Genomic DNA, 12,940 nt, shown 5'->3' on the forward strand with positions numbered 1-12,940 from the left:
AGAAGCCTGACGACAAGAAGGACTTTGCCCGACCCAACCGGCCAGCCGTAAGAACCTGTCTCTTATGACTGTATCCACATACTGCTGTAGTAGTGGTCCCTGCATCTGGCTGTAAACCAGTCCAGCACTTCAGCCTGCGACAGTAACAGTGTGGTGGTGTTTCTATAACTGACTATCCCGTTGTCTTATCTTTTGGTGTTCCCTATGGGCCATGACACGACAACCTGTGGCATCCCATTACACCAACGATGTGATTATGGGGGAGTTGTATAGGGTGAAGTGGTAAGCAAGCGTGCATAAGAGAGTAATGCGCTGTTGCTATGCTTATTTCCACTGCATGGGCCACCATTTATGCTAATCCATTTCAGAAGAGGGTTGTTCTGTGAGAAGCTCGGTGCCCAATTCCATCGCTTTTTCATTTGCCTCATTGGTCCTCCTCTCCGTGGCTGCCACGTGATTGGCTGACGATGCACCTCTGACTCGCCATTCTCCCTGCTGTCTTTTGCCTCCCGCCTGCTCCGTCCCAATCTAGTTTCTCTTACTCACCAGTCCAGTCTTCACCTGGCACATCACACTGTTTTCAGTAGCCTATGTTGGCTAGCTCTTAACTGAGGTTAATGTTATGGCCTTAATGTATGGGGAATGATTCAATCCTTTGACAATGCGTCCTCCCCCTGTAAGACTAGTATTCAATCATCTGACATGGTGTAAATCAGTGATGACATTAGGAAAGGGAGTATTGAAAATATCTTGAGCCTTATTTGACCCCTCCTTGACCTCTGACCTCTAGGACCTGACGGCCCTGGCCAAAGAGCTGCGGGCAGTGGAGGATGTGCGGCTCCCCCACAAGGTGACAGACTACTCCTCCTCCAGCGAGGAGTCGGGCACCACCGACGAAGACGATGATGAAGAAGTGGACCAGGACGCCGCAGATGAGTCTACCTCGGGAGCAGAGGATACCAGGGCCGGGTACGTAACAACCCTGACCTCTGACCTGGGCCCGTATTCACAAAGCGTCTTAGTCTGCAATCAGGTTTCCTCTCGTCTGTGTAATCTCATTCATTATGATCTGAAAGTCAAAACTGATCATAGATCAGCACACTGACACTTTATGAACTCAAGGCCTTAGTGATACTGCCCTAAAGAGAGGCTTTCAGATGGCGCGGGCGGCACACTTTGATGTTACTATATCACCATGAAAAGTTGATCATATAATATATACTTTCTAGCATAGAACGACTTGTATGAGGGGAGTCATTTGGGTCATTGAAAAGTGCGATTTTATATAAGTCCCATGTATTATTAATAATTGAAGTTTGAATATGAGATGTACTGTTTCCACCAGGAGAGGTCTGAGTAACGGAGAGACTGCATCCCTGAAGACCTTACTGGCCCACGACGACTCCGAGAACGACCTCACCACACCCTCCAAGGATGGCACCTTGGTCATCAGACAGGTAGGACTGCAGAAGACCCTCTGGTTGTTATCATGTCTTCTCTCTTTTGTCTGTAGTACTAAATGTAAGCCATATATTCCCCCACCCACTTCCACCCCTGGTTTCAGTTATCATCTTGTTTGATTTCCTATGTTGAGTCTTGGTTTGCTGGTAAAGCACACTGTCATGTACAGATACTAGTGGGAAAACAACGAGATAGAAGTTGAGGTTGTTCTTGGTTACAGAGCGTGGGCGACAAAAAGTGCCCGGCGGTCAATGTCTCTTCATCCTCCTCCGGTCCCAGTGTGGCTCCCGGTCAAGCCGTTCAAGCACATCCTCCTCCTCCCGGTCCCGGTAACGGTCACCAGGAGAAAAATGGCTTTGCCAGCCGCATTCACCTGCTGCCAGACCTTATTCAGCAGAGCCACCACTCTCCCACCTCTTCCATCTCCATCTCCCCCTCCTCCAGCCATGTCAGCCCAGCCATGTCCCCCCAGACCCCCCTGGACAAGCTCACTGCCATCGAGGTATGTCCCCTGTCCCTTAAGCTGGCTACTCTGGTTGTTCAGTCTACTCTGTCCCCTGTTGGCTGGCTACTCTGGTTGTTCAGTCTACTCTGCCCCCTGTTGGCTGGCTACTCTGGTTGTTCAGTCTACTCTATCCCCTGTTGGCTGGCTACTCTGGTTATTGTCTACTCTGTCCCCTGTTGGCTGGCTACTCTGGTTGTTCAGTCTACTCTGTCCCCTGCTGGCTGGCTGACTGAACTGACTAATGATCTCTGGGCTGCTGCACCTTCTTAATATTACTCATAGCACTGCCTCTTACACTAGCGCCACCTAGTGTGGGACCTTAGCAATGAGCAAGTGACTTTACTAGTCTTGAGCGTTTGTAAAACATTTTGCCAAGGTGCAAGCTGGGAGGTGAAGTCTATGTAGTCCATCTTGTCAGGGGTATAGACGTTGTGGAACACCTCATTGGACTTCATCTCCCATCTCTCCATGGCCCTAGTGCTTTGATGCCATTTCACTCTAGCAGTTTAGTAGTAGGCTGCGCCTGGGTGGTAGCTAGCATGCTTGGTGTGCGGTGCTTTTGGTCAACCCCAGCTTGTATGGATTTTACTGGCCAACTAAAGGTGTGTGTGTGTGTGAGCATGATAACGCTACTATCATGGAAGACACTGAACAGCGCGGCTACCTTTTAGCCTAATGATAAACTGCTGCGTTTTGATGGTGGTGTTTGATCAAATCTGTGTGCTTTACACTGGCAATTTGACTTTCCATATTTCATCACCTTTCATCCCATTTCTCTCTGAACTTCTGTTTCTATCCTGAACACGCCATCTTTGTTTCGTCTTCCATGTTGGTTCTGCTTTCCTTTTAAGTCTCTAACCTTGTTTTTCATGTCTGCTTCCAACAACAACTGCATGTCAAATCTTCCCATGCGTTTTGCGTGTTTTTATTGTTTTGTTTTTGCCGTCCGTAAAGTAGATGTCATGTTTCATTACCAGACGATGAGCTATGTCCTGATCAACTCAGTGTGTAGATAGTGTTTTATGAAGCCCTGTGGTTTCTAAAGCAGATCTGAGTGATTCTCAGTGTAAGATTGGCCAAGCCTGCAAGCCCTTCCTATTGTTCTGTTAATTGGCTACTATAAATCCTATTCAGCCTTGAACATGTCTATCATAGAACGTCATGAGCGCAGTAAAATTAATCCGTTGCTGAGATCGAACCAGACTCACTGCAGCTGCCATAGCTCCCCCTGCTGGGGTAAAAAGGTTTTCTTTAATACAAACAGATTATACAATAAACTATATTGTAATATTTGACAGTATGAAGCCAAGGAGAAATGGGCTTAGGCAATACTGATAGTGTAGCAGACCAGGTTGAGTTACAGGTAGATGGGGATCTTTTAGGGCGGCAGGTAGCTTAGCCTGTAATCGAAAGGTCTCTAGTTCGAATCCCAGAAGCGACATGGTAAAGATTCAGTTGTGCCCTTGAGCAAGGCACTTAACCTTAATTGCTCCAGTGTCACAACGGATAATGTCTGATCCCTGGCCATGACCTCACTCTCCGAGGGTGTCTCGGGGGGAGTTGGGATATGCAAAAAACACATTTCCATTTCACACTTGAAACCAGACAGATATAAGCACCCAACATTCTTATTATATCTTTCCACTGTTGTGTGTGTGTATTCTGCTCTCACTCCCATGCCTGTGTCGCCAGACCCACTCGGCCAGCAACACCATGCAGAAACACAAGTCTTCCTCCTCCTTCACCCCCTTCATCGACCCGCGCCTCCTGCAGGTCTCTCCCTCCAGCGGCAGCTCCCTCAACAACATGGGTGAGTCACCACCTCTTCCTTCTCTACCCTTTTAATGCTGATTTAGGATCAGCTCTCTTTTCTCCAGTCCTCATCTTATCCATTAACAATAGAATCATCTCTGGGTCAGTAACTAGGAGTTAGTATACCCTGACCTATACATAGAACACGCTTGGCACAGGAAGTGTAATACAGAGCATGATCAGCAAGGGATAGCAAAGCCCTGCCCCTTCTCCCTTTGACCTCTGACCTTTGGTGTCCACAGCGGCCTTTGGGAACGACGGGCGGCTGGTGGACGCCCTGAGGGCTGACCCGTCCCGTAAGGGCTCCGTGGTCAATGTGAACCCGGTCAACACACGCCCCCAGAGCGACACGCCCGAGATCCGCAAGTACAAGAAGAGGTTCAACTCTGAGATCCTGTGTGCTGCACTATGGGGTACGTACCTGAGGAAGAGGTGGCTGAGTAGAAGGATAGCGTTGATCGATGGATGAATAGATAGATAGATGGATGTGATAGGATATATATATATATATATATTACTGATAGGGTGGATAACATTTATAGGAAATCCATCATAGGTTTAATGACAAGCATGACAGACCTGCCTCTCCCTCGGTTCTGACTGGTGTGTGTCACTGTCCTCTCCCAGGTGTCAACCTGCTGGTGGGGACAGAGAGTGGTCTGATGCTGCTGGACCGTAGCGGTCAGGGGAAGGTCTACCCCCTCATCAGCCGACGGCGCATCCAGCAGATGGACGTCCTGGAGGGACTCAACGTCCTGGTCACTATATCAGGTACGGACCACGGAGGTGCACGGACACACGAATACACTCTCCTGACTTATCCTGTACTCCCAACTCATTCTCTCTTTCTCTTGTTTTTCTAATCCACCATCCCTCCCTCTCTCCCCCACACACACACACACAGGGAAGAAGAATAAGTTGCGTGTGTACTACCTGTCCTGGCTGAGGAACAAGATACTCCACAACGACCCCGAGGTGGAGAAGAAGCAGGGCTGGGTCACTGTAGGAGAGCTGGAGGGCTGCGTACACTACAAAGTCGGTACGTTCCACTCCCCATTTACCGTCAGGAATGACACTTCTCTTGTTACAAGGCTGTATGTAGCATGTCCAAGTCCAATCTTGACGAACGGTCAGAAATAAAAACGTGTCTTCTCTTGATTTCAGTGAAATATGAGCGGATCAAGTTCTTGGTCCTTGCCTTGAAGAACTCCGTGGAGGTCTATGCGTGGGCCCCCAAGCCGTACCACAAGTTCATGGCCTTCAAGGTACAGTAAACTGGCAAAGGCTGCAGTCGGACCACCATGGCATTTGGTTTACATTCACATTTCCACTACAAATAAGAACTTAAAGGTGTATTCTGTAACTGTCTTCCTCCTGCAGTCGTTTGGTGACCTGGTGCACAAACCCCTGCTGGTTGACCTGACGGTGGAGGAGGGTCAGAGGTTAAAGGTAATCTACGGCTCCAGCAACGGCTTCCATGCCGTGGACGTGGACTCTGGGGCCGTGTACGACATCTACCTGCCCACACACGTAAGATTATATTATCCGTCTCGTTCCTCTGCTTCCTGCTTTTCTTTGTTCCACCAATCCATGGCCGAATCTCAAACCGAACACTTTCACCACTCGGTATGCACCTTCACGAGTCAATCGAGCCAATCTCAAACGCTAATTGTCGAGTCATCCCTTCGGAAGCCTCTTTATCCCATTCCGACTCAACGCCCTTGGCAGCAACTTCTTTCCATTAATTTTAGCATGTTACCTAGCAACAACAGTCACTACTTCCTCTCCCTCAAACATTTTTCAGAATAAGTCAAGATAAATCAATAATTCTGAGGTCATAGTGACAGGATTTTACAACTAGCTAAGGAGTTTAGTGTATTTTTGAAGTTTGATCACGTACACAAACGTGCCTATTATTAGCTAGCTGAGCCTGAGCCAGTCACTTCATATGAAATGAAGAGAAGCTAACCAAACAGCTCGTGCAACACTAAATGCAGTGCTCTTTCCATAAGCAAGTTAGCTAGCTACTGTAGTAAAATTTCAGCACGATGAACACGTTTTAATGAAGCAGCTAACGGCATGCTCTGCCCAGAGTCAGTAAATCAAATAAAATCAAATAAGAGCGTCTGCTAAATGACTTAAATGTAAATGTAAATTAAAATAAAATGTATTTATATAGCCCTTCGTACATCAGCTGATATCTCAAAGTGCTGTACAGAAACCCAGCCTAAAACCCCAAACAGCAAGCAATGCAGGTGTAGAAGCACAGTGGCTAGGAAATACTCCCTAGAAAGGCCAAAACCAAGAGGAACCAGGCTATGTGGGGTGGCCAGTCCTCTTCTGGCTGTGCCAGGTGGAGATTATAACAGAACATGGCCAAGATGTTCAAATGTTCATAAATGACCAGCATGGTCCAATAATAATAAGGCAGAACAGTTGGAACTGGAGCAGCAGCATGGTCAGGTGGACTGGGGACAGCAAGGAGTCATCATGTCAGGTAGTCCTGGGGCATGGTCCTAGGGCTCAGGTCCTCCTCCGAGAGAAAGAGAGAATTAGAGAGCACACTTAAATCCACACAGGACATCGAATAGGACAGGAGAAGTACTCCAGATATAACAAACTGACCCTAGCCCCCCGACACATAAACTACTGCAGCATAAATACTGGAGGCTGAGACAGGAGGGGTCAGGAGACACTGTGGCCCCATCCGAGGACACCCCCGGACAGGGCCAAACAGGAAGGATATAACCCCACCCACTTTGCCAAAGCACAGCCCCCACACCACTAGAGGGATATCTTCAACCACCAACTTACCATCCTGAGACCAGGCTGAGTATAGCCCACAAAGATCTCCGCCACGGCACAAACCAAAGGGGGGGGGGGGGGGGAAGCGCCAACCCAGACCGGATGATCACATCAGTGACTCAACCCACTCTGGTGACGCACCCCTCCCAGGGACGGTATGAGAGAGCCCCAGTAAGCCAGTGACTCAGCCCCTGTAATAGGGTTAGAGGCAGAGAATCCCAGTGGAAAGAGGGGAACTGGCCAGGCAGAGACAGCAAGGGCGGTTCGTTGCTCCAGAGCCTTTCCGTTCACCTTCCCACTCCTGGGCCAGACTACACTCAATCATATGACCCACTGAAGAGATGAGTCTTCAGTAAAGACTTAAAGGTTGAGACCGAGTTTGCGTCTCTAACATGGGTAGGCAGACAGTTCCATAAAAATGGAAAGCCCTGCCTCCAGCTGTTTGTTTAGAAATTCTAGGGACAATTAGGAAGCCTGCGTCTTGTGGCCGTAGCTTACGTGTAGGTATGTACGGCAGGACCAAATCAGAGAGATGTAGGAGCAAGCCCATGTAATGCTTTGTAGGTTAGCAGTAAAACCTTGAAATCAGCCCTTGCTTTGACAGGAAGCCAGTGTAGGGAGGCTAGCACTGGAGTAATATGATCACATTGTTTTGGTTCTAGTCAGGATTCTAGTAGCCGTATTTAGCACCAACTGAAGTTTATTTAGTGCTTTATCCGGGTAGCCGGAAAGTAGAGCATTGCAGTAGTCTAACCTAGAAGTGACAAGAGCATGGATTAATTTTTCTGCATCATTTTTGGACAGAAAGTTTCTGATTTTTGCAATGTTACGTAGATGGAAAAAAGCTGTCCTTGAAATGGTCTTGATATGTTCTTCAAAAGAGAGATCAGGGTCCAGAGTAACGCCGAGGTCCTTCACAGTTTTATTTGAGACGACTGTACAACCATTAAGATTAATTGTCAGATTCAACAGAAGATCTCTTTGTTTCTTGGGACCTAGAACAAGCATCTCTGTTTTGTCCGAGTTTAAAAGTAGAAAGTTTGCAGCCATCCACTTATGTCTGAAACACATGCTTCTAGCGAGGGCAATTTTGGGGCTTCACCATGTTTCATGTTTCATAATAAACAAGATCCAGGGGTAATATTTAACTTCAACCCTCTGTCATAATGGCTATGTAACACTGGCCTAATAATGACATAGAAATAGCACCATAAACCGTCCATAGAAGGCAGGGACATGACAGTCCTCCATGACATCCCCAAGAGGTAAAATATATAGTGAAAACAATAGTGGTCCTAAAACGGAACCTTGAACACCGAAATTTACAGTTGGTTTGTCAGAGGACAAACCATTCACAGAGACAAACTGATATCTTTCCGACAGATAAGATCTAAACCAGGCCAGAACTTGTCCGTGTAGACCAATTTGGGTTTCCAATCTCTCCAAAAGAATGTGGTGATCGATGGTATCAAAAGCAGCACTAAGGTCTAGGAGCACGAGGACAGATGCAGAGCCGTGGTCTGATGCCATTAAAAGGTCATTTACCACCTTTACAAGTGCAGTCTCAGTGCTATGATGGGGTCTAAAACCAGACTGAAGCATTTCGTATACATTGTTTGTCGTCAGGAAGGCAGTGAGTTGCTGCGCAACAGCCTTTTCTAAAATCTTTGAGAGGAATGGAAGATTCGATATAGGTCGATAGTTTTTTATATTTTCTGGGTCAAGGTTTGGCTTTTTCAAGAGAGGCTTTATTACTGCCACTTTTAGTGAGTTTGGTACACATCTGGTGGATAGAGAGACGTTTATTATGTTCAACATAGGAGGGCCAAGCACAGGAAGCAGCTCTTTCAGTAGTTTAGTTGGAATAGGGTCCAGTATGCAGCTTGAAGGTTTAGAGGCCATGATTATTTTCATCATTGTGTCAAGAGATATAGTACTAAAACACTTGAGCGTCTCTCTTGATCCTAGGTCCTGGCAGAGTTGTGCAGACTCAGGACAACTGAGCTTTGAAGGAATACGCAGATTTAAAGAGGAGTCCGTAATTTGCTTTCTAATAATCATAATCTTTTCCTCAAAGAAGTTCATGAATTTATCACTGCTGAAGTGAAAGCCATCCTCTCTTTGGGAATGCTGCTTTTTAATTAGCTTTGCGACAGTATCAAAAAGGAATTTCGGATTGTTCTTATTTTCCTCAATTAAGTTAGAAAAATAGGATGATCGAGCAGCAGTAAGGGCTCTTCGGTACTACACGGTACTGTCTTTCCAAGCTAGTCGGAAGACTTCCAGTTTGGTGTGGCGCCATTTCCGTTCCAATTTTCTGGAAGCTTGCTTCAGAGCTCGGGTATTTTCTGTGTACCAGGGAGCTAGTTTCTTATGAGAAATGTTTTTAGTTTTTCGGGGTGCAACTGCATCTAGGGTATTGCGCAAGGTTAAATTGAGTTCCTCAGTTAGGTGGTTAACTGATTTTTGTCCTCTAGTGTCCATGGGTAGACAGAGGGAATCAGGAAGGACATAAAGGAATCTTTGTGTTGTCTGTGAATTTATAGCACGACTTTTGATGTTCCTTGGTTGGGGTCTGAGCAGATTATTTGTTGCAATTGCAAACGTAATAAAATGGTGGTCCGATAGTCCAGGATTTTGAGGAAAAACATTAAGATCCACAACATTTTTTCGATGGGACAAAACTAGGTCCAGAGTATGACTGTGACAGTGAGTGGGTCCAGAGACATGTTGGACAAAACCCACTGAGTCGATGATGGCTCCGAAAGCCTTTTGGAGTGGGTCTGTGGACTTTTCCATGTGAATATTAAAGTCACCAAAGATTAGAATATTATCTGCTATGACTACAAGGTCCGATAGGAATTCAGGGAACTCAATGAGAAACGCTGTATATGGCCCAGGCCTGTAAACAGTAGCTATAAAAAGTGAATGAGTTGGCTGCATAGATTTCATGACTAGAAGCTCAAAAGACGAAAACGTCTTCTTTTTTTTTTTGTAAATTGAAATTTGCAATCGTAAATGTTAGCAACACCTCCGCCTTTGCGGGATGCACGGGGGATATGGTCACTAGTGTAGCCAGGAGGCGAGGCCTCATTTAACACAGTAAATTCATCTGGCTTAAGCCATGTTTCAGTCAGGCCAATCACATCAAGATTATGATCAATGATTTGTTCATTGACTATAATTGCCTTTGAAGTAAGGGATCTAACATTAAGTAGCCCTATTTTGAGATGTGAGGTATCATGATCTCTTTCAATAATGACAGGAATGGAGGAGGTCTTTATCCTAGTGAGATTGCTACGGCGAACACCGCCATGTTTAGTTTTGCCCAACCTTGGTCGAGGCACAGACACAGTCTCAATGGTGATAGCTGAGCTGACTACACTGACCGTGCTCGTGGCAGACTCCACTATGCTGGCAGGCTGGCTAACAGCCTGCTGCCTGGCCTGCACCCTATTTCATTGTGGAGCTAGAGGAGTTAGAGCCCTGTCTATGTTGGTAGATAAGAAGAGAGCACCCCTCCAGCTAGGATGGAGTCCGTCACTCCTCAGCAGGTCAGGCTTGGTCCTATTTGTGGGTGAGTACATATATCGAGTCTGCTGCTGTGCTGTGCGTTTACTGTCCCAATATAGCGATTGGTGCTTTGGAAATATGTTGAAGTGCGGACTGACTACTGGGGACATGTCTACAACAAGCTGTCAAACTATCGTAAATAAGTAACAAGCTACATGCTGTTTATCAGTGCAGTGCCCAACATCCTTAGCTGGTGCTAACTGAAATTCCCAATGTTTTGTCAGTGAAGCTAGCTAGCGGCAGGCTACAACAAGCTAAACAAAACAGCTGATGAAATCACTGGCGACCGATTTACTTGCACATATTTTGTGCAGGACTATGGAAATGTTTTGTTTTTATAACTTTCTCACTGTCTATCGGAGTATGAGTCTGTCTGCCCAAGGAAACCGGTGTCCGTGTTTCATAGCAAATGAGCCGTGCTACAGGAACAGGTCGCAGAAGACGATGCTCGCAAATAGATGTAGAAAAGCTTCAGTTGGGACATGGCGTGTGTATCGTCTCAATGTTCATTTTGGCCAAAACACTGGCAGACTGGAGTGGTTACTGTCGAACACAACAGCAAGTAGCCACTCGAAAAAGGATTTAAGGGCCAAGTTTTCTGAGATTCTGAGATTGAGATTCAGCCCATGTATCTGGGGGCATATTCATTAGATCACACCGTAGAAAAAAGATGAAAGTGAAAACTAGTGTTTCTTATTGGGCAAGTACAGATGGTCCCTATTTGTTTCAGGTTTTTTTCTTCAGCAAAATTCCTAATAAATATGACCCAACACTAACCTTTTTGTTTCTCTGTTTGCTCTTCCTCTCCTCCCTCCCTCTCCTCCCTCGCTCCCTCTCCTCCCTCCCTCCCTCCCCTCCCTCCCTCCCTCCCTCCCTCTTTAGATCCAGACCAATATCCAGTCCCATGCCATCATCATCCTGCCCAACACGGATGGTATTGAGCTGCTGGTGTGTTACGAGGATGAGGGTGTCTACGTTAACACCTACGGACGCATCACCAAAGACGTGGTGCTGCAGTGGGGCGAGATGCCCACCTCAGTGGGTACGTAACACTCACACACTGAGACGCACAGTGCATTCAGAAAGTATTCAGACCCCTTCACTCTTTCCACATTTTGTTACGTTACAGCCTTACTCTAAAATGGATTTAATAGATTTTTTTCCCTCAATCTACACACAATACCCCATAATGAAAAAGTGAAAAACATGTTTTTAGAAATTAACAGATTTATAAAAAAAATACTAAACTGATATCACATTTCCATAAGTATTCAGACCCTTTAGTCAGTACTTTGTTGAAGCACCTTTGGCAGTGATTACAGCCTTGAGTCTTATTGGATATGACGCTACAAGCTTGGCACACCTTTATTTGGGGAATTCCTCACATTCTTCTCTGCAGATCCTCTCAAGCTCTGTCAGGTTGGATGGGGAGCGTCACTGCACAGCTATTTTCAGATCTCTCCAGTGATATTAGATTGGGTTCAATTTGGGGCTCTGGCTGGGCTACGCAATGACATTCAGAGACCAAGCCATTCCTGTGTTGTCTTGGCTGTGTACGTAGGGTTGATGTCCTGTTGCAAGGTGAACCTTTGCCCCAGTCAGAGGTCCTGAGCGCTCTGGAGCAGGTTCTCATCAAGGATCTCTCTGTACTATGCCCAGTTCATCTGTCCCTCAATCCTGACTAGTCTCCCAGTCCCTGCTGCTGAAAAACATCCCCACAGCATGATGCTGCCAGCACCATGCTTCACTGTAGGGATGGTGCCAGGTTTCCTCCAGACATGACGCTTGGCATTAAAGGCAAGGAGTTCAAATCTTGCTTTCATAAGACCAGAGAATCTTGTTTCTCATGGTCTGAGAGTCCTTTAGGTGCCTTTTGGCAAACTCCAAGCAGGCTGTCGTTCTTTTTACTGAGGATTGGCTTCTGTCTGACCATTCTATCATAAAGGCCTGATTTGGTGGAGCGCTGTAGAGATGGTTGTCCTTCTGGAAGGTTCTCTCATCTCAACAGAGGAACTCTGTCAGAGACCATCGGGTTCTTGGTCGCCTCCCTGACCAAGACCTTTCTCCCCCGATTGCTCAGTTTGTCTGGGAGGCCAGCTCTAGGAAGAGTCTTGGTAGTTCCAAACTTCTTGCATTTAAGAATGATGGAGGTCACTGTGTTCTTGGGGACCTTCAGTTCTGCAGACATTTTCTGTACCCTTCCCCAGATCTCTGCCTCAACACAATCATGTCTCTGAGCTCTACGGACAATTCCTTCCACTTCATGGCTTGGTTTTTGCTCTGAAATGCCCTGCCAACTGTGGGACCTTATAGACAGGTGTGTGCCTTACCAAATCATGTCCAGTCAATGTAATTTACCACTGGTGGACAACAGTCAAGTTGAACAAACATCTCAAGGATGATCAATGGAAACAGGCTGCACCGGAGCTCAAGTTCGAGTTTCATAGCAAATAGTCTCAATAATTATGTAAAAACCTGTTTTTTGCTTTGTCATTATGGGGTATTGTGTGTAGATCAATTTTAGAATAAGGCTGTAATGTAACAATGTGGAAAAAGTGAAGGGGTCTGAATACTTCCTGAATGCACTGTACACACACTAACACATGTGCTTACTAACTTGATTGTCCATCTGCGTGTGTAGCCTACATTAGGTCTAACCAGATCATGGGCTGGGGGGAGAAGGCCATAGAGATCAGGTCTGTGGAGACAGGACACCTGGACGGGGTCTTCATGCACAAGAGAGCCCAGAGACTCAAGTTCCTGTGTGAGAGGAACGACAAGGTG

At 46.4% G+C, this 12,940-nt stretch overlaps 1 protein-coding gene across 6 annotated transcripts in view; it reads left to right on the forward strand.

Annotated features, from left to right (window-relative positions):
- Positions 1–12,940, forward strand: part of LOC135543446 (mitogen-activated protein kinase kinase kinase kinase 4-like) — a 61,482-nt gene that overhangs the window by 45,947 nt on the left and 2,595 nt on the right. For 3 of the 6 annotated variants that reach the window (XM_064970719.1, XM_064970713.1, XM_064970715.1), the window contains 12 exons: positions 1–47; positions 791–969; positions 1,346–1,457; positions 1,682–1,963; positions 3,659–3,776; positions 4,021–4,191; positions 4,406–4,549; positions 4,683–4,817; positions 4,943–5,043; positions 5,159–5,308; positions 11,039–11,198; positions 12,798–12,937. The exon at positions 1–47 is cut by the window's left edge and continues 51 nt beyond it. In XM_064970719.1, the coding sequence (XP_064826791.1) occupies positions 1–47; positions 791–969; positions 1,346–1,457; positions 1,682–1,963; positions 3,659–3,776; positions 4,021–4,191; positions 4,406–4,549; positions 4,683–4,817; positions 4,943–5,043; positions 5,159–5,308; positions 11,039–11,198; positions 12,798–12,937 (1,739 nt within the window). The remainder of the gene's footprint in view (positions 48–790; positions 970–1,345; positions 1,458–1,681; positions 1,964–3,658; positions 3,777–4,020; positions 4,192–4,405; positions 4,550–4,682; positions 4,818–4,942; positions 5,044–5,158; positions 5,309–11,038; positions 11,199–12,797; positions 12,938–12,940) is intronic. The other 3 variants (XM_064970714.1, XM_064970716.1, XM_064970718.1) reach the window with 3 other exon arrangements.

This window comes from Oncorhynchus masou, chromosome 7 (assembly GCF_036934945.1).
Source record: "Oncorhynchus masou masou isolate Uvic2021 chromosome 7, UVic_Omas_1.1, whole genome shotgun sequence".
Classification (NCBI taxonomy): domain Eukaryota; kingdom Metazoa; phylum Chordata; class Actinopteri; order Salmoniformes; family Salmonidae; genus Oncorhynchus; species Oncorhynchus masou.